Genomic DNA, 24,549 nt, shown 5'->3' on the forward strand with positions numbered 1-24,549 from the left:
TGGGTTCAGACCAATTGATGCATCTTAGATGGCCGCTTGCTAGTTTTTAAGAACCCAAACACCACTCTCCGAAGTGGGATGCAGAATGTTTTCTTAATAGATTTTATTATCCCAATTGACTTAGATGTACCCTGAAACCATGATCCCCAAACCCCCGCCCCTGCTATGCTGGCCTTCGAAGTTAGGGAACTTCTTTGCTTTTGGCTTAGTCCAGTTATGGTGACCTCTTCTGTATTGCGTGTTGTCTTTCCTTTCAACTGAAATAATTATTATCCCTCCCTACCCACTCTCATAACCATCAAAGAATATTTTCATCTCTGTTTAAACTGTTTTTCGAGTTCTTAGGGTAATAGTCTCATACAATATTTGTCTTTTTGAAACTGGCTAATTTCACTGAGCATAATTAATGCCTTCCAGGTTCCTCCATGTTATGAAATCTTTCAGGGATTCATCATTGTTCTTTATCGATGCTTAGTATTCCATGTGTGAATATACCGTAATGTACTTATCCGTTCATCCGTTGATGGGCACCTTGGTTGCTTCCATCTTTTTGCTATCGTAAACAATGCTGAAATGAACATGGGGTGCGTAGATATCTGTTTGTGTAAAGGCTCTTTTTTTTCTAGGATACATTCCAAGGAGTGGGATTGCTGGATCATATGGTAGTTCTATTTCTAACCTTATAAGGAAGCACCAAATCGATTTCCATAGTGGTTGTACCATTTTGCATTCCCTCCAGCGGTGTGTAAGTGTTGCAGACCCTCCACATCCTCTCCAACATCTATTAATTTGTGTTTTTTTGGATGAATGCGAGCCTTGTAGGAGTGAGATAGAATCTCATTGTAGTTTTGATTTGCATATCTCTAATGGCTAATGATCATGAGCATTTCCTCATGTATCTGTTAGCTACGTGAATGTCTTCTTTAGTGAAGTACCTGTTCATATCCTTCAGCCATTTTTTAATTGGGTTATTTGTCTTTTTGTAGTTGACTTTTTTCAGTATCAGGTAGATTTTAGAGATCAGCCACTGATTGGAAATGCCATAGCTAAAAACTTTTTCCTGGCCGGTAGGTAATCTTTTTACTCCTTTGGTGAAGTCTTTGGATGAGCATAGATGTTTGATTTTTAGGAGCTCCCAGTTATCTAGTTTCTCTTGTGCGTTGTTAATAATGTTTTGTATACTGTTTATGCCATGTATTAGGGCACCTAGCGTTGTCTCTATGTTTTCTTCCATCATCTTTGTTGTTTTAGATTTTATATTTAGGTCTTTGATTCATTTTGAGTTCGTTTTTGTGCATGGTGTGAGGTATGGGTCTTGTTTCATTTTTTTGCAGATGGATATCCAGTTATGCCAGCACCATTTGTTAAAAAGAGTGTTTTTTCCCCAGTTAATTGACTTTGGGCCTTTGTCAAATATCAACTGCTCATATATGGATGGATTTATGTCTGGATTCTCAATTCTGTTCCATTGGTCTATATATCCGTTGTTGTACCAGTACCAGGCTGTTTTGACTACTGTGGTGGTATAAATAACCAACCAAAAAACCAAACCCAGAGCTGTCGAGTCGATTCCGACTCACAGTGATCCTATGGGACAGAGTATAACTGCCCCGTAGAGTTTCCAAGGAGCGCCGGGTGGATTTGCACTGCCAACCCTTTGGTTAGCAGCTGTAGCACTTAACTAGTATGCCACCAGGGTTTCCATGGTGGTATAGTAGGTTCTAAAATCCAGTAGAGTGAGGCCCCCCACTTTGTTCTTCTTTTTCAGTAATGCTTTACTTATCCAGGGCCTCTTTCCCTTCCATATGAAGTTGGTGATTTGTTTCTCCATCTCATTAAAAGATGTTGGTGGCATTTCAATCTGAATTGCGTTGTATCTATAGATGGCTTTTGATAGAATAGACATTTTTACAATGTTAAGTCTTCCTATCCATGAGCACAGTATTTTTTTCCACTTATGTAGGTGGTTTCTTTTGGTTTATTGCAGTAGTGTCTTGTCGTTTTCTTTGTATAGGTCTTTTACGTCTCTGGTAAGACTTATTCCTAAGTGTTTTAACTTCTTGGGGGCTACTGTAAATGGTTTTGATTTGGTGATTTCCTCTTGTATGTTCTTTTTGTTGGTGTAGAGGAATCCAACTGATTTTTGTATGTTTATCTCGTATCCTGATGCTGTGCTGAACTTTTCTATTAGTTTCAGTAGTTTTCTTGAGGATTCTTTATGGTTCTCTGTGTATAAGATCATGTCATCTGCAAATAGAGATACTTTTACTTCTTCCTTAGCAATCTGGATGCCCTTTATTTCTTTATCTAGCCTAATTGCTCTGGCACAATGCTGAATAAGAGTGGTGATAAAGGGCATCCTTGTCTGGTTCTTGATTTCAAAGGGAATGCTTTCAGACTTTCTCCGTTTAGGATGATGTTGACTATTGGCTTTGTATAAATGCCCTTTATTATGTTGAGGAGTTTTCCTTCTATTTCTATTTTGCTGAGAGTTTTTATCATGAATGGGTGTTGATCTTTGTCAAATGCCTTTTCTGCATCAATTGATAAGATCATGTGATTCTTTTGTTTTATTTATATGATGGATTACATTAATTGTTTTTCTAATGTTGAACCATCCCTGCATACCTGCTATGAATCCCACTTGGTCATGGTGAATTTTTTCTTGATGTGTTGCTGAAATTGGCTAGAATTTTGTTGAGGATTTTTTACATCTAAGTTCATGAGGGATATAGGTCTGTAATTTTTTTTTCTTGTGATGTCTTTACCTGGTTTTGGTATCAGGGATATGCTGGCTTCATAGAATGAGTTTGGCAGTATGCCATCCATTTCTATGCTCTGAAATACCTCTAGTCATAGTGGTGTTAACTCTTCTCTGAAAGTTTGGTAGAGCTCTCTGGTGAAACCATCCGGGCCAGGACTTTTTTTTATTGGGAGGTTTTTAATTATCTTTTCAATCTCTTCTTTTGTTATGGGTCTATTTAGTTGTTCTACCTCTGTTTGTGTTAGTTTAGGTAGGTAGTGTGTTTGCAGAAATTTATCCATTTCTTCTAAGTTTTCAAATTTGTTAGAGTACAATTTTTTGTAGTAATCTGTTCTGATTCTTTTAATTTCAGTTGGGTCTGTTGTGATATCACCTATGTCATTTCTTACTCAGGTTATTTGCTTCCTCTCCTGGTTTTCTTTTGTCACTATGGCCAATGGTTTATCAATTTTGTTAATTTTTTCAAAGAACCAGCTTTTGGTCTTGTTAACTCTTTCAGTTGTTTTCCTGTTCTCTGTTTCATTTAATTCTGCTCTAATTTTTATTGTTTGCTTCCTTCTGGAGCCTGAGGATTTCTTTTGTTGCTCTGTTTCTATTTGTTGAAGTTGTAGGGATAATTCTTTGATTTTGGCCCTCTGTTGTTTTTGGATGTGTGCATTTATTGATGTAAATTGAACTCTGAGCACTGCTTTCACTGTGTCCCAAAGGTTCTGATAGGTACTGTTTTCATTCTGACTGGATTCTATGGATTATTTTATTCCATCCTTAATGCTTTCTATAACCCAGTTGTTTCTGAGCAGGGTATTGTTCAGTTTCCAAGTGTTTGATTTCTTCTCCCTGCTTTTTCTGTTACTGATTTCTACTTTTATGGCCTTATGGTCAGAGAAGATGCTTTGTAGTATTTCGGCTTGCTTTATGACCTAATATTCTTTATTCTAGAGAATGTTCCATGTGCGTTGGATAAAAAAGTATACTTGGTTGCTGTTGGGTGGAGTGTTCTGTATGTGTCTATGAGATCAAGTTGGTTGATTGTGGCATTTAGCTCTTCTGTGTCTTTATTGAGCTTTTTTTTTGTGTATTCTGTCCTTCACTGAAAGTGGTGTGTTGAAGCCTCCTGTTATAATTCTGGAGCTGCCTATCTCACTTTTCAATCCTGTTAAAGTTCGTGTTAGGTATCTTTTGCAGGACTACCATTGGTTGTATAAATATGTAATATGGTTATAGCCTCCTGGTATATTGTCACTTTAATCATTATATAGTATCCTTCCTTATCATTTGTGGTTGGATTTAACTTTAAAGTCTATTTTGTCAGAAATTAAAATTGCCACTCCTGCTCTTTTTTGATAGTTGTTTGCTTGATATAATTTTTTCTATCCTTTGAGTTTTAATTTATTGGTGTCTCTAAGGTGTGTCTCTTGTAGGCAGCGTATAGACGGATCGTGTTTTTGAATCCATTCTGCCACTCTCTGTCTCTTTATTGGTGCATTTAGTCCATTTAGGTATGAGTTCAGTGCTGTCATTTTGATGTCTTTTTTTGTGTGTTGTTGACAGTTTCTTTTTCCCACTTAATTTTTTGTTCTGAGTAGTTTATCTTTATATATTGTCTTTTCCTCTTGTTCATTGTAGTTGATCTTTTTTCTGCTGAGTCTCTATGTTTTTCTTGTATTTTATTTTGATGAGTAGGATAATTAGTCTCCTTTGTGGTTACCTTAATATTTACCCCTATTTTTCTAAGTTTAAACCTAACTTTTATTTCTTTATATCGCCTTGTCTTCCTCTCCATATGAAAAATCTATGACTACATTGCTTCGTCCCTCTTTATTGTTTTAATGTTGTCTTCTTTTACATAATGACATTGCTGTTTCCCTGTTTCGTGAATTTTTAAATCTTGATTTATTTTTGTGATTTCCCTATCTGGGTTGACATCTCATTGCTCTGTCCAATGTTCTAGTCTTGGATTTTTATCTAATATTATTGATTTTCTAACCAGGAACTCCCTTTAGTATTTCTTGTAGTTTTGGTTTGGTTTTTATGAGTTCCCTAAACTTCTGTTTCTGGAAATGTCGTAATTTCACCTTCATATTTGAGAGATGGTTTTGCTGATATATGATTATTGGCTGGCAATTTTTTTCCTTCAATGCTTTATGTAAGTCACTCCGCTGCCTTATTGTCTGCATGGTTTCTGCTGAGTAGTCCGAGCTTATTCTTATTGACTCTCCTTTGTAAGTGACCTTTTGTTTACCCTAGCTACTCTTAAAATTCTCTCTTTATCTTTGGTTCTGGCAAGTTTGATTATAATATGTCTTGGCAACTTTGATTATAATATGTCTTGGTACTTTCTTTTAAGACCTACCTTATGTGGAGTTTGATGAGCATCTTGGATAGATATCTTCTCATCTTCCACGATATCAAGTACATTGGTGCCAAGTGCTTTATCTTCAGTCTCATGAATTCTACCTTCCGTTTGCTCAATTCTGCCCCCCTGATTTCTGTTAAGTTGTCTGATTTTGTAATTTTATTGTTAATCTTCTGAATTTCTGGTTTGTGTCTCTCTGTGGATTTTTGGAGCTTATTAAATTTTTCATTATGTTCTTAAATAACCTTTTTATTTCTTCAACTGTTTTATCTGTGTGTTCCTTGGCTTGTTCTGCATATTGCCTGATCTCCTTCCTGATGTCTTGAAGAGTTTTGTATATTAATCTTTTGTATTCTGCATCTGGTAATTCCAGGAAGTCACCTTCATCCAGAAGATCCCTTGATTCTCTGTTTTGAGAGCTTGTTGAAGTGATCATGTTCTGCTTCTTTATATGATTTGTCTCTGAGCCATCTGTAAGTTATTGTATTAGTTTATTTTGTTTGCTTACTATATCCTAGCTTCTTGCTTTGTTTTGTTTTGCTGTGTCCACTTAGGTTGCTTGAGTGAGCTAGCTTGATTATTTTCACCTTCAAAGCTCTAACATCCTGTCACCAGATGGCTAGAGCTGTTATTAGGTATATGAGCCTCGGTGTCCATTCACTTTTCTTGTATGGATTCAGCTCAGGTGTCCAGGTAGTTGGTCATCAAGTGTGTGGTACAGGCTCTGTCCTACAGTCTTACAGGGGCAGGGGTGATTGGTGTAGGTACCAGTATCTGGTTGTAGCAGGGGGTCACACTCTGAACAAGGCAGTGGACTGACAACCATCCCACAAGTGTCTGTGAGGAAAGCGCATCCCTGTTCCCTAGAGCACAGAGGTGGGTGGGTTCTGCAGTCGGACCTTGGGCACCCAGTGCTTTTGGTTGTAAGGACTGGAAAGTACCAGTTATCCTTGGACCCCTGTCATGAGTGGCTAAGTGACCTGAGTGGAGCCACTAGTCTTTAGGTTCCTGATGTGGGTAGGTGAGGACCCTGTTTAATAGGCAAAGCTGTGTCAAATGTCAAACACCCACCTCTCCACCACACAACTGAAACAATTGCAGTCTGCCAAAAAGGGCCTTTTCTCCCGAAATAGGCCCACACAGGACCATGTAGAGGGGAAAGGTATTCAAAGTCCACAGACCGTTTATGCCATACAGGAGTCACTTCTGTCCTGAACTCCCCAGGTTAGTGGAGCTGGCAGATTGTCTTTTCCCCCTATGTGAATTTATTCCTTCTCCAAGGCTGGGAAAATGGCTCAGGCTGCACAACAGGACCCGTGTTAGGCCCAGGGAAATTGAAACCACTGAAGCTGACTTGGGGGCTGGGGCACAGTAAAATATACACAAGTGCTTAGCTTTTGCTGAGAGCACCGTCCTTGTCTGGTTCCGGAATTGCGAGTAGGCTGTGCGGCTGGCAGTTTCTCCCTGAGGAAACCGCGGCTGAACGCTACCACCAGCCTACTGCTGCCTAAGGGTTCACGCCGATTCAGGTCCAGCAACTCCTCTCTGCTTCTGAACTGTCTCTCTCTCCCCCTGCCACTCAGTCCATTTTCCAGCTTTGCCTTTGATGTTCAGGGCTTCTAGCTTGTCATAAATGTAATCGTTTCACTTGTTTTTTGGGTCTTTGTTGTTAGAGGGTTCACTGGAAGTGACTGACTACTCTGCCATCTTGGCCCCACCCCCTTTTTTTCTTTTTTTAATTAATTTTTGTGCTTGTTGAGAATACACAGGAGAACATGTATCAGTTTAACAATTTCTACATGTACAGTTTGGTGGCATTGATTACATCTTCAAGTTGTGTAGCCAGTCTCACCTTCATTTTCTAAATTGTTTCTCCCCCATTAATATAAACTTACTGCCCCTAGTTTCCTAGCCAAGAATCATGCCTCTTGGTAAGATTCTCTGAAAAGGACACAATATCACCTAAGTAATATTGCTACCAAAAATGTTCATCTGAATTTAACCATAGTGAAACAGTCAGCAAAAGTCCAAATTGAAGGACATTGTGTAAAACATTTGTCCTGAATTCTTCTAAAAACAAATTTGATGAAAAGCAAAAGTCTGGGTTCTGTCTAGAATCTGTACCTAATCTAGTTTCTCAAGATCAGTGGGAACCAGTAAACATTACAAGCGTAATAAGTGATCCTTGATTAGATTTTGAATTTACAGAGCTAAAAAATAAACAGCTAAATAATATTATTGGGATGATTAGGTAAGTGGGCCACACGAACTGCATATTAGAGAGAGGTATTGAATTCATGGAAGCCTGGTGTCACAGTGCTTGAGCACTAGGCTGCTAACCAAAAGATCAGTGGTTTTAACCCACCAGCTACTCCGTGGGAGAAAGATGTAGCAGTCTGCTTCCACAAAGATTACAGCCTTAGAAGCCCTACGGGGCAGTACTTCTCTGTTCTGTAGGATCTTTATGAGTCAGAATTGACTTGACATCAGGAGGTTTTTTTTTTTTTTATTTTTTTAATCCATGTTAGGCTTTCTGAGCATGACCATTGTGGGTATGTAAGAGATTGTCCTTGTTCTTAGCTGATGCACACTGAAGTACTAAGCATAAAGTATCAGGATGTCTTTAACTAACTAAATGGTTTAGTAAAATCTATAGATTTTACATTTATATTACATATTATATTTATGTACACATAGAGGCAGTATACTTGGGTGTACTTATATTTAGTGAGAGAGAGGAAGTAAATCTGGGAAAATGTTAACATTTGGTAAATCTAGGTGAAAGGCATAAGGTTGTTTATTATACTCTTGCCACTTTTCCCTGATTTTGAAATTCTTCAGAACAGAGTTGGGAGAAATTTTTCTAAATACCGAGAAGTATTATAGATAAAGGAAAATCACAGACTGGGAGAAAATATTTGCACAGTTTAAAGGGTAGATTTCATCAATATCTAAAAAGTGACAAAATGTTTAACAACCCAATAGAAAACTTGGCAGCCAGACAAACAAGCAGTTAATTTTTACAGGAGAGGAATGCAAATTGGTATTCAACGTATGAAGATCTGTTTAACCTCACTCACAATAAGGGACATGCAAATTAACCACATAGTAAAATATCATTTTTTACTTATCAGACTGGTAAAGCTCAAAAAGGTTTGTAATGCTGTGGGTGTAAGACGATAGACGCAGGGGTAAGGCTGTAGGCACAGACACATTAATTGTGTGGACTCAGACTGATATTACCTCTTTGGAGAGCTTTTGGCAATATAGGTTAAACTTTAAAATCCACATACCCTCTGATCCACCAATTCTACTCCTAGGAATTTATCCCATATGTGTATCTATACAAGTGCACAAAGAAATATGTATAAAGATACTTGTTATAGGGTTTGCAATAATGAAAGTTTGGTTAACCACTTAAATATCTATCAGAGAGGCTTAGTTAGATAAAGGATGGTGTGTCCATGTATTGCAGCAGCTGAACTGTGCGACTGTAGAAAGAATGAGGTGGCTTCAGAAGTACTGTATGGATAAAGCAAATCTCTATTACACATTCTTAAGGGGAAAAAGCATGGTGCTGAACAATATATAGTATATCAAAATTTGTTTTTCAAAAGGGAGAATAAGAGTGCTAGGAATGCGGGTGTATTCACTGAAAATCCATTAAACTGAACATTGATAATTTGTACACTTTTCCATATATATAACATATATTAAAAGCTTCTGAAAAGAAAGTGAAAAAGTATTTTTTTCAATTAACTTTTATTGAGCTTCAAGTGAACGTTTACAAATCAAGTCAGACTGTCACATATAAGTTTATATATACCTTACTCTGTTCTCCCACTTGCTCTCCCCCTAATGAGTCAGCCCTTTCAGTCTCTCCTTTTGTGACAATTTTGCCAGTTTCCAACTCTCTCTATCCTCCCATCCCCCCTCCAGACTGGAGATGCCAACACAGTCTCAAGTGTCCACCTGATATCATTAGCTCACTCTTCATCAGTATCTCTCTCCTACCCACTGTCAAGTCCCTTTCATGACTGCTGGGTTGTCTTCGGGAATGGTTCCTGTCCTGGGCCAATACAAGGTTTGGGGACCATGACCGCCAGGATTCCTCTAGTCTCAGTCAGACCATTAAGTATGGTCTTTTTGTGAGAATTTGGGGTCTGCATCCCACTGATCTCCTGCTCCCTCAGGGGTTCTCTGTTGTGCTCCCTGTCAGGGCAGTCATCGATTGTGGCTGGGCACCAACTAGTTCTTCTGGTATCAGGATGATGTAGATCTCTGGTTCATGTGGCCCTTTCTGTCTCTTGGGCTCTTAGTTGTCGTTTGACCTTAGTGTTCTTCATTCTCTTTTGCTCCAGGTGGGTTGAGACCAATTGATGCATCTTAGGTGGCCGCTTGTTAGCATTTAAGACCCCAAACGCCACATTTCAAAGTGGGATGCAGAATGTTTTCATAATAGAATTATTTTGCCGATTGACTTAGAAGTCCTCTTAACCCATAGTCCCCAAACCCCAGCCCTTGCTCCGCTGACCTTTGAAGCATTCAGTTTATCCCGGAAACTTCTTTGCTTTTGGTCCAGTCCAGTCCAGTTGAGCTGACCTTCCATGTATTGAGTATTGTCCTTCCCTTCACCTAAAGCAGTTCTTATCTACTAATTAATCAGTAAAAAACCCTCTCCCACCCTCTCTCCCTTCCCCCCTCGTAACCACAAAAGTATGTGTTCTTCTCAGTTTATACTATTTCTCAAGATCTTATAATAGTGGTCTTATACAACATTTGTCCTTTTGCCTCTGACTAATTTCGCTCAGCATAATTCCTTCCAGGTTCCTCCATGTTATGAAATGTTTCACAGATTTGTCACTGTTCTTTATCGATGCGTAGTATTCCATTGTGTGAATATACCACAATTTATTTACCCATTCATCCGTTGATGGACACCTTGGTTGCTTCCAGCTTTTTGCTATTGTAAACAGAGCTGGTGAAAAAGTATTTTAAAGGAGGGAACAATAAATACGCATATATGCTTACAAACAGAAAGTGTTTCTGGAAGGGTATACAAAAAACTAAGGAGCCCTGGTGGTGCAATGGTTAAGTGCTCAGCTGCCAACCAAAAGATTGGTGGTTTGAACCCACCAGCTGCTCAGGAGGAGAAAAGACCTGGTGATCAGCTCCCATAATGATTTCAGCCTACAAAACCGTATGGGACAGAGTTGCCATGAGCCAGAATTGACTCTACAGCACGCCACAGCAACTTACAAGAAGATAGTAACAGTGATTACCAGTGGGGAGGGAAACTGGAGGATAAAGGTAGGGCAAAGGCTTTGTACTACTGTATTTTTTTCTTATGTGTATTACCGTTCAAGTAGTTAAAGAAATACTGTAATTATCTATGAAGAGTTTATGATAACGAAGCAAGCCAAAAACCGTGGTTTCGACTTATAGTAACCCTGTAGGACAGAACAAAACTGCCACATACCCTTTCCAAGGAATGGCTAGTAGATTTGAGCTGCCGACTTTTTGATTAGCAGCTCAGCTCTTAACCACTGTGCTGCCAGGGATCCATAATAACATAGGACATATGAACATATATATATATACGACGGCACTGGGGCTGGGTATATATATATACATATATACTCAAAACCCACTGCTGTTAATTCTGACTTACAGTGACCCTATAGGACAGAGTAAAATTGTCCCATATGGTTCCCAAGGCTGTAAATCTTTATGGAAACAGATTACCACATCTTCTCCTGTGGAGCAGCTGGTGGTTTTGAGCCACTGATATTTCGGTTAGCAGACCAGTGTTAAACCACTGCGCCCCGTATGAAATGACAGCAGCAAGGTACAAATTTGTCATAGAATTCCAAATAAATATTATTTTTAATGTATTAAAAAAATGAGAGTGGGAGGATATATAAACTTAGGTGTTAACAGTTTTCTTCAAGCAATAGAATTATAATTTTTTTCTTTTCTCTGTACTTTTCTGTATTTTCCAAGTTTTCTATAATGTTTTTCTAGACAAAATCTAGACAGAAATATGACCTGTTAAAAAAATGCTTGGTAAAACATATACTTCACCAAAGAGGACATTGAAGCAATTAACAAACACATGAAAATATGCCTGCGATCATTAGCCATTAAAAAACCAACGGAAAAAAAAAAACCAACGAAACCCATTGTCATGGAGTCAATTCCTACTCATAGTGACTCTATTAGAGAGATGCAGATCAAAACTACAATGACATACTATCTCTACTCTGCAAAAATGGTATGGATCTAAAAAACAGAAGACGGCAAATGCTGGCAAGGTTGTGGGAAGATTGGAACTCTTATACACTGCTGGTGAAATTGTAAAATGGTACAACCACTATGAAAAATGCTATAGCACTTCCTCAAAAAGCTAGAAATAGAAATACCTTATGATCCAGCAATCCCACTCCTAGATATATATCTAAGAGATATAAGAGCAGTGATACAGATAAACATATACACACCTATGTTCATTGCAGCATTATTCACAATATCAAAAATATGGAAACTACCTAAGTTCCCATCAACGGTTGAATGGATAAACAAATTGTACCACGCAACTATAAAGAATATTGATGAGTTCTGGAAACATAACATGGATGAATCTGGAGGGCATTATACTAAGTGAAATAAGTCAATCACAAAAGTACAAATATTGTACGGTCTCACTATTTTAAAAAAGTCAAGAATAGGTATACACATAGAAAGCACCATTCTTTGATGATTACCAGGAATGGGAGGGGGAACCACTTTCTATACAGTAGACACTTACTGTTTTTGGTGATGGGAAGGCAGTACCAAATATGAGTCAACCACAAGAAAAAAGGACAATTTAGGTAAATGCTATAACACACAATTTTGCAACAACAGTAATAAAACCAAAAAATATGTGGTTACATAGGTAGGTGTATACGTATATATGTGTATAAGAAGGTATATGTGAGTGCCTGTATAGGTGTAGATACCCTGGTGGCATAGTGGTTAAGTGCTACGGCTGCTAACCAAAAGGTCGGCAATTCGAATGCGCCAGGAGCTCCTTGGAAACTCTGTGGGGCAGTTTTACTCTGTCCTCTAGGGTTGCTATGAGTCAGAATCGACTCGACGATAGTGGATCAGGTGTATGGGTGTATCTGTGTGCATATGTATATACGTGTTTGTGTGTGCTGCATAAACTTACATATAATAAAGCACATGGGGGAACAGTTACGGACACTTCCTAGACAACCAGACACCTTGCAGCCTGGTTTTCTGGGTTGAAAGGCTTAGAACCATAGTCTTGTGGCATGTGTCAGTTGGTGTAACATAGTTCTTAAAGATAAGTTCTGCGTGCTCGTTTGGTGAGTAGTGTCTGAGGTCTTAAAAGCTTGCGAGCAGCCGTCTAATATACAGCTGTTGGACTGGAGCAAAAGAGAAACAAAAGACTCAAAGAAGAAACTAGTCCATAGGACTAATAGCCCACATAAACCATGGCCTTTTCTAAACTGAGACCAGAAAAACTACCATATTTTTACACAGATATCATGTAGCTTCTACATTTATTTACCAACCACACCCCGTGAGGTATTTTTCATAAGCACTACTCTGCCAGTTTTTTTACATGTTGCTGTAAAAATTAGCATAGCATGCTTGCAAAAATACCTCGAAAATGTTCACAATCATTAGCCATTAGAGAAATGCAGATCAAAACTACAATGAGATTTCATCTCACTCCAATAAGGCTGGCATTAATCCAGAGAACAAAATAATAAATGTTGGAGAGGCTGTGGAGAGATTGGAACACTTATACACTGCTGGTGGGAATGTAAAATGGTACAACCACTTTGGAAATCTATCTGGCATTTTCTTAAAAACTTAGAAATAGAACTACCATACAACCCAGAAATCCCACTCCTCGGAATATACCCTAGAGAAATAAGAGCCTTCACATGAACAGATATGTGCACTCCCATGTTTATTGCAGCTCTGTTTACAATAGCAGAAAGCTGGAAGCAACCAAGGTGTCCATCAACAGATGAATGGGTAAATAAATTGTGGTATATTCACACAATGAAATACTACGCATCGATAAAGAACAGTGACGAATCTGTGAAACATTTCATAACATGGAGGAACCTGGAAGGCATTATGCTGAGCGAAATTAGTCAGAGGCAAAAGGACAAATATTGTATAAGACCACTATTATAAGATCTTGAGAAATAGTATAAACTGAGAAGAACACATACTTTTGTGGTTATGAGGGGGGAGGGAGAAAGGGTGGGAGAGAGTTATTTACTGAATAGTTAGTAGATAAGAACTACTTTAGGTGAAGGGAAGGTCAATACTCAATACATGGAAGGGCAGCTCAACTGCACTGGACCAAAAGCAAAGAAGTTTCCGGGATAAACTGAATGCTTCAAAGGTCAGCGGAGCAAGGGCTGGGGTTTGGGGACTATGGCTTAAGGGGACATCTAAGTCAATTGGCAAAATAATACTATTATGAAAACATTCTGCATCCCACTTTGAAATGTGGCGTTTGGGGTCTTAAATGCTAACGAGCAGCCATCTAAGATGCATCAATTGGTCTCAACCCACCTGGATCGAAGGAGAATGAAGAACACTAAGGTCACACGATAACTAAGAGCCCAAGAGACAGAAAGGGCCACATGAACTAGAGACTTACATCATCCTGAGACCAGAAGAACTAGATGGTGCCCGGCCACAACCAATGACTGCCCTGGCAGGGAGCACATCAGAGAACCCCTGAGGGAGCAGGAGAATAGTGGGATGCAGACCCCAAATTCTCATAAAAAGACCATACTTAATGGTCTGACTGAGACTAGAGGAATCCCGGCAGTCATGGTCCCCAAACCTTCTGTTGGCCCAGGACAGGAACCATTCCCGAAGACAACTCATCAGACATGGAAGGGACTGGACAATGAGTTGGAGAGAGATGCTGATGAAGAGTGAGCTACTTGTATCAGGTGGACACTTGAGACTGTGTTGGCATCTCCTGTCTGGAGGGGAGATAGGAGGGTAGAGAGGGTTAGAAACTGGCAAAATTGTCACGAAAGGAGAGACTGGAAGGGCTGACTCATTAGGGAGTATGGAGTTAGGTGTATATATGCTTATATATGACAGACTGACTTGATTTGTAAACGTTCATTTAAAGCTCAATAAAAATTATTAAAAAAAAAAACTACAATGAGATTTCATCTCACTCCAATAAGGCTGGCATTAATCCAGAGAACACAAAATAATCAATGTTGGAGAGGCTATGGAGAAATTGGAACACTTCTACACTGCTGGTGGGAATGTCAAATGGTACAACCACTTTGGAAATCGATTTGGTGCTTCCTTAAAAAGTTAGAAATAGAACTACATATGATCCAGCAATCCCCCTCCTTGGAATATATCCTAGAGAAATAAGATCCTTTACACGAACAGATATATGCACACCCATGTTTATTGCAGTACTATTTACAATAGCAAAAACATGGAAGCAACCAAGGTGCCCATCAATGGATGAATGGATAAATAAATTATGGTATATTCACACAGTGGAATACTACGCATCGATAAAGAACAGTGAGGAATCTGTGAAACATTTCATAACATGGAGGAACCTGGAAGGCATTATGCTGAGTGAAATTAGTCAGTTGCAAAAGGACAAATATTGTATGAGACCACTATTATAAGAACTTGAGAAATAGTTTAAACTGAGAAGAAAACATTCTTTCATGATTATGAGAGCAGGGAGGGAGAGGGGTATTCACTAATTAGATAGTAGATAAGAACTACTTTAGGTGAAGGGAAAGACAGCACACAGTACAGGGGAGGTCAGCACAATTGGACTAAACCAAAAGCAGAGAAGTTTCCTGAATAAACCGAATGCTTCGAAGGCCAGCGTAGCAGGGGCAGGGTTCTGGGGACCATGGTTTCAGGGGACATCTAAGTCAATTGGCATAATAAAATCTATTAACAAAACATTCTGTATCCCACTTTGAAGAGTGGCGTCTGGGGTCTTAAACGCTAGCAAGCAGCCATCTAAGATGCATCAGTTGGTCTCAACCCACCTGGATCAAAGGAGAATGAAGAACACCAAGGACACAACATGATTACGAGCCCAAGAGACAGAAAGGGCCACATGAGCCAGCGACTACATCATCCTGAGACTAGAAGAACTGGATGGTGCCTGGCTACAACCTATGACTGCCCTGACAGGGAACACAACAGAGAACTCCTGAGGGAGCAGGAGACCAGTGGGATGCAGACCCCAAATTCTCATAAGACCAGACTGAGACTGGAGGGACGGTGGTCATGGCCCCCAGACCTTCCGTTGCTCCAGGACAGGAACCGTTCCCGAAGCCAGCTCTTCAGACATGGATTGGACTGGACAATGGGTTGGAGAGGGATGCTGGTGAGGAGTGAGCTTCTTGGATCAGGTGGACACTTGAGACTGTGTTGGCATCTCCTGCCTAGAGGGGAGATGAGAGGGTGGAGGGGGTTAGAAGCTGGCGAAAAGGACACGAAAAGATAGAGTGGAGGGAGAGAGCAGGCTGTCTTATTAGGGGGAGAGTAATTGGGAGTGTGTAGCAGGGTGTATATGGGTTTTTGTGTGAGAGACTGACTTGATTTGTAAACTTCCACTTAAAGCACAATCAAAATTATTAAAAAAAAAAATACCTCGATACGGGCAGGGACAGTTGGCTAACATGTAGGAGGCACGTGTTATTTGTGTAAAAATGCCGTAGATGGTACCCGGCTACCACTACTGACTGTTCTGACCGGGAACACAATAGAAGGTCCTGGGTAGAATGGGAGAAAAATGTAGAACAAAATTCAGATTCTTAAAAAAGGTCAGACTTACTGGACCAGTAGAGACTGGGGGAACCCTTGAGATTACTGCTGTTTAAGATACCCCTTGAACTTGGAACTGAAGCTATTCCTGGAGGTCACCTTTCAGCCAAATAATAGATTGGTTTATAAAGTAATCACCTATGAGTAACACGCTCCCTTTAAACAATCAACTGTACAAGATGAGTCAACATTTACCCAAAAGCAAAAATAAGGCAAGGAGGGAAAGGGAAGCTAGATCAATGGAAACAGAATGAACAGAATGGAAATAATGAGAAAACGGACAGATTGTAAAAATTGTCACCAGTGTCACAGAACAGTTCATAAAAAAATTGTTAAAGGGAAACCTAATTTGCTATGTAAACTTTCATCTAAAACAATAAAATATTTTTTTAAATGGTAACTTTTTTATAAATTACTCTCTGCTACCATCCCCTTTTTCATCCCCCTCCCCAAAAAAGTGAAAGTACTCTGTAGAAAATTCCACAGCCATTGTTGTTACTATTCATCAATATATAAATAACGAGAGGCTTTGGGTTATAAAACACGATCCAGGGTACTCATCTGGATAGGAGCCAGTTTTTCTCCATTGTGCTAGAGGAGCAGGCTAGAGGGAAATCAAAAGCGTGCCCACCTACCCGCTTTGGTGCCTTTTTTTTTCCCAGTGGTCATACCCTCCTTTAGACTTGTTTCAAGCTGTCATTTTCTGTAGTAAGATGTCTTAGACTGTAAGAGGCAATATTTCATGACCTTCTTTCTGTACTTTTATCTGTTTTGTGTTTTTAGAATAACTGCTCAAAGACTTGCCCACTTGAACAAGTGTTTGATGAACTTTAAGCTCGGAAATTTCAGCTATCAGAAAAACCCTTTGAAATTGGGAGAGCTTCAAGGAAATCACTTCACTGTTGTTCTCAGGTAAAGAACTGTGGGTCAGAAAGACCCCAGTGAGGGTCTTGCTAGGTCATCTTTATTCTATTCATAACAGTTGTTAATGAGGTCCAGGTTAGCTGGTACTAACAGGAATGGCAGCCAGGGAAGGCACAACGGGGCCTGATAGGGCTCAGAATGCAAATACTCACATAGTTTTTATACTGACACTCCTACCCCTCTGACGACACAACTTTTGGAAATAAGCCACCTCCCTCAAATACTTTGCTGGAAGAGAAAGAACCCTTAGGAGGCAGAGAGAGAGCTGCAGGGAGTGAGGGGAGGGAAGAGAAGGGAAGCCAAGTTAGAGTCATTTATGATCCATATGCCTGAATTGTTTGACTATGCATTTTTTTCTCTCTGAATTATTTGAACTTCTACAGAAATATAACGGGAACGGATGAGCAAGTACAACAAGCCATGCACTCTCTCAAGGAGATTGGATTTATTAACTACTATGGAATGCAGAGATTTGGCACTACAGCTGTCCCTACATATCAAGTTGGAAGGTTTGTATTTAATTTCTTAACGTTAATCAAAATGAGCTCTCATAAAACAGCAGGTTTGGTTTTAACTATTTCTAGATTCCCTTTTGTCTAGGGTAAGTGAATCACTTTGCCTCTTCCTTTCGGATGGAAAGCCAACTGATCCACAGCTTCCTTTTAATTTTTGTTCTGGTTTAAGATAATACATGCACAAGGTAAAAAACTTCAGAGAGTTCAGGATGTAACCTGAAAAGTAAGTTTTCCTCTCATACCTGGTACCCACCTAGAGGTTCCTTTTTACTTTTTAACAAGTAAACCTCGGTTCACAGTGAAGCTATATCAACCTTTGAATTCCACATTTGAGCTGTAAGAATAATTGCATGAAAATAACCAAGTCCTAGCCAGAGCAATAAGACAAGAAAAAGAAATAAAAGATACTCAGATTGGAAAAAAAGAAGTAAAATTATCTCTATTTGTGGATGATATGATCCTATACCTAGAAAGATCTAAGAGTCCACAAGAACACTTGTAGAGCTAGTAGAGGAATTTAGCAAAGTTGCAGGGTAAACAAAAATTGTGTTTCTATACACCAACAATAAGAAATCTGAAAGGGAAATTAGGGAAACAATTCCATTTACAATAGCGTCTAAGAGAATAAAATACCTAGGATTAAATCAAACCGGGGACATGAAGGACTTATACAATGAAAACTGTAAAACACTGCTGAAAGAGATTAAAGAAGACTTAAGTGGAAAGATGTTCCATGTTCATGGATTTAAAGACAATATTGTTAAGATGTCGATACTACCCAAGACAATTTATAAATTCAATGCAGTCCTCATCAAAATTCCAACAGCCTTCATTACAGAAGTAGAAAAACCAATCCTTAAATTTATATGAACTGGCAAGAGGCCCCAAATAGCTAAAGCAATGTTGAAAGAGAAGAACAAAGTAGGGGAACTCACACTTCCTGATGTTAAAACATACTATACAGCTGTGGAGCCCTGGTGGTGCAGTAGTTAAGAGCTACAGCTGCTAACCAAAAGGTTAGCAGTTCAAATCCACCAGCCACTCCTTGGAAATTCTATGGGGCAATTCTGCTCTGTCCTCTAGGACCACTATATGTTGGAATCAACTTGACAGCAACAGGTTTTGGGTTGTTTTTTTTTTGTACACAGCTACAGTAATCAAAACAGCCTGGTATTGGTATAACAATAGACCAATGGAGTAGCACTGAGAGTCCAGAAATAAACCCACACATCTGTTTCTGACATTATGATTTTTGACAAGGGTGCTACATCCGTTCTATGGGGAAAGAAGAGTCTCTTCAGTAAATGGTGCTGGGGAAATTAGATCTCCACATGCAAAAAAAGGAAATAGTCCATGCCTCACACCATACACAAAACGAATTCAGAATGGATTAAGGACCTAAATGTGCAAACTAAAACCATAAAATTCTTAGAATCAAAAGCAGGGGCACTGCTGTCAGGCCTAGCTTTTAACAATGGATTGTCTAATGTAATAACAAAAGCATAATTGCAAAAGACAAAATAAATAAATGGGACCTCACAAACATTAAAAACTGTTGTTCATCAAAAGACTTTACCAAAAAAGTGAAAAGACAAGCTACTGACTGGGCGAATTTCTTCAGAAACCATGTATCTGACAAGAGTCTAATAACCAAAATATATATAAAACTTCAACAATTTAACAATGAAAGACAACCCAGTCATAAAATGAGCAAAGGACTTGAATAGACATTTCACCAAAGAGGACATTCAAATGGTCACCAAGGACAAAAGAAGCTCAATGTCATTAGCCATCAGAGAGACACAGATGCAAACTGCAATAAGATACCGTTTCTCTCCCACTTGGATGGCTAAGGTAAAAAAACTGAAAATAACAAAGGTTGGTGAGGATGTAAGGAAATTGGAACCCTTAACCATTGCTTATGGAAATACAAAATGGTACAGCTATTGTGGAAAACAATGTGGTAATTCCTCAAAAAACTAAAAATAGAACTACCATATGACCTAGCAATTCCACTCCGAGGTATATACCCAAAAGATTTGAAAGCAGAGACGGAAACAGGGACTTGTACACCAGTGTTCACTGCAGTACTATTCGCAATAGCCAAAAGGTAGAAACAACCTAAATGCCCATCAGCAGATGTATGCATAAGCAAAATGTGGTAACACATATGATGGAATACTATTCAACCAGCAGAAGAAATGAAGTCTTAATACATGCTACGATATGGATACACCTGGAAGACATTATGCTAAGTGAAATAAGTCAGATACAAAAGGACCTCACTTATATAAAAAGAAAGGCAAATGTATAGAGAAGAACGTCTGTTAGTGGTTACCAGGGATTGGAGGGAGAGGGAAAGCGAGGTTAATGGTGATGGAAATACCCTGTTGATTAAGGATAGGGTTGCGCAGCTAATAATCGCTATTGCTGTCAATAAGTTGTACACCTGTAAAAAGTTGAATTGGCAAAAGTTATGTGATATATTTACAACAACAACAACAAAAAAGTAGATGCTGAGACTGCTTATGTACAACCAAAAACCTCATGGGATTTGGTTTCTTGGTTTGGACGTTTAGGGTCATGGTTACTTGGGACACCCTAGTTAATTGACCTGCTAACATGTTTAGTGCTTCTGTTCTACCTCCTAGTTCATTGATTAGTCCCTAAACCCAAAAAAACCCAGTGCTGTCGAACTTGCAGGCAGCTATCCAAGGCACGGCAATTGGTCTCTATTTGCCTGGAGGGACAGAGGAAGAAGGAGAATCACGAATAGAAGGAGGATATGGAATGTGTCACTAATTGCCTCCATGAACAACTGCCTCCTTTGCCATGAGACCAGAAGAACTGAATGGTGCCCAGCTACCATTACGGAACATTTTGATCAAAGATTCTATAGGAGAATCCTGATCAAAGGGGGTAAATGCAGAACAGAATTTCAAATTTTCATAGACTGTAGACTTCATGGAGCTGTGAAGTTGGATGAACTCCTGAAAATATGACGAGATAATCTTTAAATGTTAAACCAAAAATATCCCCTGAAGTCTTATTAAAACCAAACCATAGTGTAGCTTAACTAGACTCTTAAAAAAAAGTGTCTCCCTTGAGCATTAAAGTCTTTTAAGAACTATCTATATGGGATCAAATTGATACTAGCAACTTGAAAGGTTAGATAGGAACCTTGGGGGGCAGTCAATTTTTGTTAATGGAGGAGGAACAACTCAGAAAAACCAAAACCAAAAACCCAGTGCTGTCGAGTCGATTCTGACTCATAGTGACCCTATAGAACAGAGTAGAAGTGCCCCATAGAGTTTCCAAGGAGCGCCTGGCAGATTTAAACTGCCCACCCTTTGGTTAGCAGCCGTAGCACTTAACCACTACGCCACCAGGGTTTCCCAACTCAGAAAAAGAGGGTAAAAATGGTTGCCCAACTCAAAGAATGTAAGTAATGTCACTAAATGGTACATGTAGAAACTGTTGCTGTGTGTTTTGCTGTGTATATTCTCAAAAACAAGATAAATAAAATTTTTAAAAAAGAAATTTTTGAAAAGGATGAATAAAATCCTACAAGTTATCAAAATATAGTATAAGGCTGCAGTAATTAAAACAGTGTTAGAAGTAGGCAGTTTGATTGATCAAACAGAGTAGAGTCCAAAAACATACATTCTTATATGTATTAGGAAATTTAGAACAGGCATTTCTCCTTTAACTTCTGTTTTCAAATTTTGAATTGTGTTTTAAATGTAGATTAATTCATATACTATAATTCGTATGGAAACCTTGGTGACATAGTGGTTAAGTGCTACAGCTGCTAATCAAAGGGTCAGCGGTTAGGTGCTCTTGGAAATTCTGTGGGGCCATGTACTCTGTACTATAGGGTCACTATGAGTCGGAACCGACTTGATGGCAGCAGGGTTTTTTTTTTTTATAATTGGGATAAAGCTATTGATGATAATGAGGTCTGAAGTGACTATGAAGGAGCCCTGGTGGCACACTGGTTAAGCGCTCAGCTGCAAACCAAAAAGTCTGCAGTTCGAATCCACCAATAGTTTAGTGGGAGAAAAGACGTGGCAAGTTGCTCCCGTAGAGATTACAATCGAGGAAATCCTCTGGGGCAGTTCTACTCCACGGCACACAACCACAGCAAGAAAATGACTGTCATTGTTCAAGCAGTGCATCTTGCTCTGAGTCGTTTTGTACTTGATTCATCATAACAGGTCAAAAAGCTGTGAGACTATGTAAAAGAGTTTAAAAGGGTATTATTCCAATGATAAGAAATGAAGGGGTCATCTTCATTATCTACAGTGAGCTTCTTTGTGCAATACTCCTGAAAAGACTGGATTTTCTCAGTAATGTTTGTATGTACTTTATAATGACACTTGTTTTTTAAAAAAAACCTTTTATTATTAAAATTTCTGTAGGCAAAATTACTTATTATTTATTAAAACCTTTTAGCTCATGACCTTGGAAGTTTTTTTTTGAAGCAGTTGTTTTATAAATCTTTTTTTATATTAAAAGATTTCTTCATAATTCAGTTATTGTGTCACAGCAGCACAGACCATATATGATAAGGTGACACTTAAGAATCAATGGGAAAAGAATGCTTTATTTAATAATTAGTGTGAGATAGATAAGTGACTGCCTGTTTAGGAAAAAAGAGAGCTGTATCTCACAAGATACCCAAAATATCCCATATAGATTAACTTTTAAATGTGAAAAATTAAAACCATAATCAACTAGAAAAAAACAGGAAAACTATTAGAAGTGAGTTTCTGTATTCTTATGGTAGGGAGGGCCTTTCTGCCATGACTCCAAGACCAGAAATCTTCAAAAAAATTTTCAGATATGATACTGTAAAAATGATGTGTCAGGGGCATCTGATGTCCTCTAACTTCACAAGGGGCAAGGAGAATGAAGATCAACAGCCCAAGGCTGATTCCTGCAAGCTGGAGATCAGACATACCTCGTCTCTGCAGCCTTTTTACCAGTTCTGATGCCAACTTTGCCTCCCATGGCACTCTCTACTTCTCTGATGGGTTTGATAATTCATTACAGTGACCATACAGAACTCACAGACAATACTCACAGTTATGGGGTTTATTGGGGAAGTAACAGGTCACAATTCAGGATCAGAAAGACTCAGGGTACAGATCTTTGTTCAGGACAGTTTCTCAGCCGTGCCCACAAGCAGCCTCTCTCTGGCCCATAGCCCCTCGGCCCCTGCCCCGTCCTACTCAAGTGGTTACAGAGCTCTTTAGTTCCACCAGTAAGTACCCAGGAGCACCCTACTCCACCATTAATCCTCAGCCCGAAGGTGCTCAGCTCTCTCACTCCATGGGTCGGCAAGCCTAGCTCTGTCAAGTGCCCAGAGTACTCAGCTCTCTTGCTCCACGGGTTGGCAAGCCCACTGCACCGTCTCCTACTGGTCTCCTGGTTCTGCTACCTCTGCTGCTGCTGCTTGCAATCTCTCGCCATCTCCAGTGTTATAGCTCTCTCTCTTCTGGGTCTAGGAGGTTCTTGGCACAAGGATCTTGGGTCCAGAGGACGTTTTCCATTCCTGTCTCTTCTTTTTGGTAGTAGTTAGATTGCCCTCTGCTTTGGGATTGACTCTCTTTTTAAGCCTAGCAGGATGGTGAAACTGACCAATCCTTTCCTTTGGGTTCCATACACCTTATTTGCATGGTCCCACCTCCACAGGGTTCCATGCACCTTATTTGCATTAGCAACAAGCTGCCCAATCCTGTTGGTGGACCACAGGCACCTTATTTGTATAGTGCCATTCAGTCATTGGGTGAGAGTCACAAAGACTATGGCTAGAATGGTCATACTAAGTTATTCACTGCACCATTGATACAGAAAATATAACTTCTATATGGCAAAAGAATCGAGGCTAGGTAACAACCTTTCTTATGTATTGTTAAATTTTTTAAAAATATGTATAACTTTTTATAATCACCAAAGTAAACGTTTCCATTTTGGCAAGAATAATAGAGAAGGATAAACTCTATTTATACTGTTTGCCTAGGCAGGAAGGTATTTAAGATAGAGGAAAAAATTATTGAGAAGTTTCAAAAAAGTTTTGTCACGTAAAGACATAACTTTGGTTTATGCAGATAATGCCTTGTATAGCAACTTACAGCATGACTGGGTAGTTTATACTATTATAGCATTTTAAAACTAAAATGATAATTAAATGCTAAAAGTGAACATTATTTTATGGTCTTAATTTTCTTCTCTTTTTTAAAAAATTCTTTTGGCATTTACATTTGAAATATGTATCTTTTACATTATTTTTTCTGCTTGCTATTAAGTTTAATAAAAATATGAACTTAATATGATTTGTTGACTCTACAAAGATTTGGGCATATTAAATTCATCTTAATGCAAAATTAAGTAAAATAAATACTGTTTTTAATTTTAGAGCTATACTACAAAATTCTTGGGCCGAAGTCATGGATTTAATATTGAAACCCCGTTCTGGAGGTGAGAATAAAATTCATGTTAAGAAAAAAAAGTAGAATATATTGCTAGGTATTTATGGAATTGCTTTGAATAAAAGTATATGGCAAGTTGGGATATAGTTATTTTGGAATTTTCTTTAATTATTTTTACAATAAAATGAGAAGTGTAATTTACTTATTTATGGTTTTCAGGTTTTATGCATATATTGGAGATTTATAATCTATATTCTGTTTTTAGTTCCTTAGCTCATCTGATTCATTAAATAAATAAATATATTGCTTTTCTCCATGCCGTACTAAATCTCAGAAACTGTAGGAATCCAAACAAGATTCCATTTGTGGGTTTTTTTTTTTTTTCCAGTAAAGCCATAGTGTAATTGATTATAAAACGTGATAAAACACCGTAAGAATTTTTAGTTCAAAGGGTTCATGAAAACTTTTCCCAGAAAGTATCTCTAAAACCATACTGTGTGAAAAAGAATTTAGCTAGTGCTTTGTAAATTGTCAAAACAAATCTATCCACTTTGAGTAATTGTTCTTTTTGCTAGCTAAAAAGAGATAAAATTGTGTAATTTAAAGAAAAATAACTCATTAAATTTGACAGTGCTGTGGAAAAAGAAAGCGAAGGTAGGAAGGACTACCAAGCATTTGTCTTAT

General features: G+C 38.6%; 1 protein-coding gene across 7 annotated transcripts in view; it reads left to right on the forward strand.

Annotated features, from left to right (window-relative positions):
- The window catches only part of PUS7 (pseudouridine synthase 7), an 86,569-nt gene that overhangs the window by 37,334 nt on the left and 24,686 nt on the right, over positions 1-24,549 (forward strand). For all 7 annotated transcript variants that reach the window (XM_010587340.3, XM_023544508.2, XM_064289869.1 and 4 more), the window contains 3 exons: positions 16,776-16,904; positions 17,300-17,425; positions 23,853-23,914. In XM_010587340.3, coding sequence (XP_010585642.2) covers positions 16,776-16,904; positions 17,300-17,425; positions 23,853-23,914 — 317 coding nt within the window. The remainder of the gene's footprint in view (positions 1-16,775; positions 16,905-17,299; positions 17,426-23,852; positions 23,915-24,549) is intronic.

Source organism: Loxodonta africana, chromosome 8, assembly GCF_030014295.1.
Source record: "Loxodonta africana isolate mLoxAfr1 chromosome 8, mLoxAfr1.hap2, whole genome shotgun sequence".
Taxonomy (NCBI): domain Eukaryota; kingdom Metazoa; phylum Chordata; class Mammalia; order Proboscidea; family Elephantidae; genus Loxodonta; species Loxodonta africana.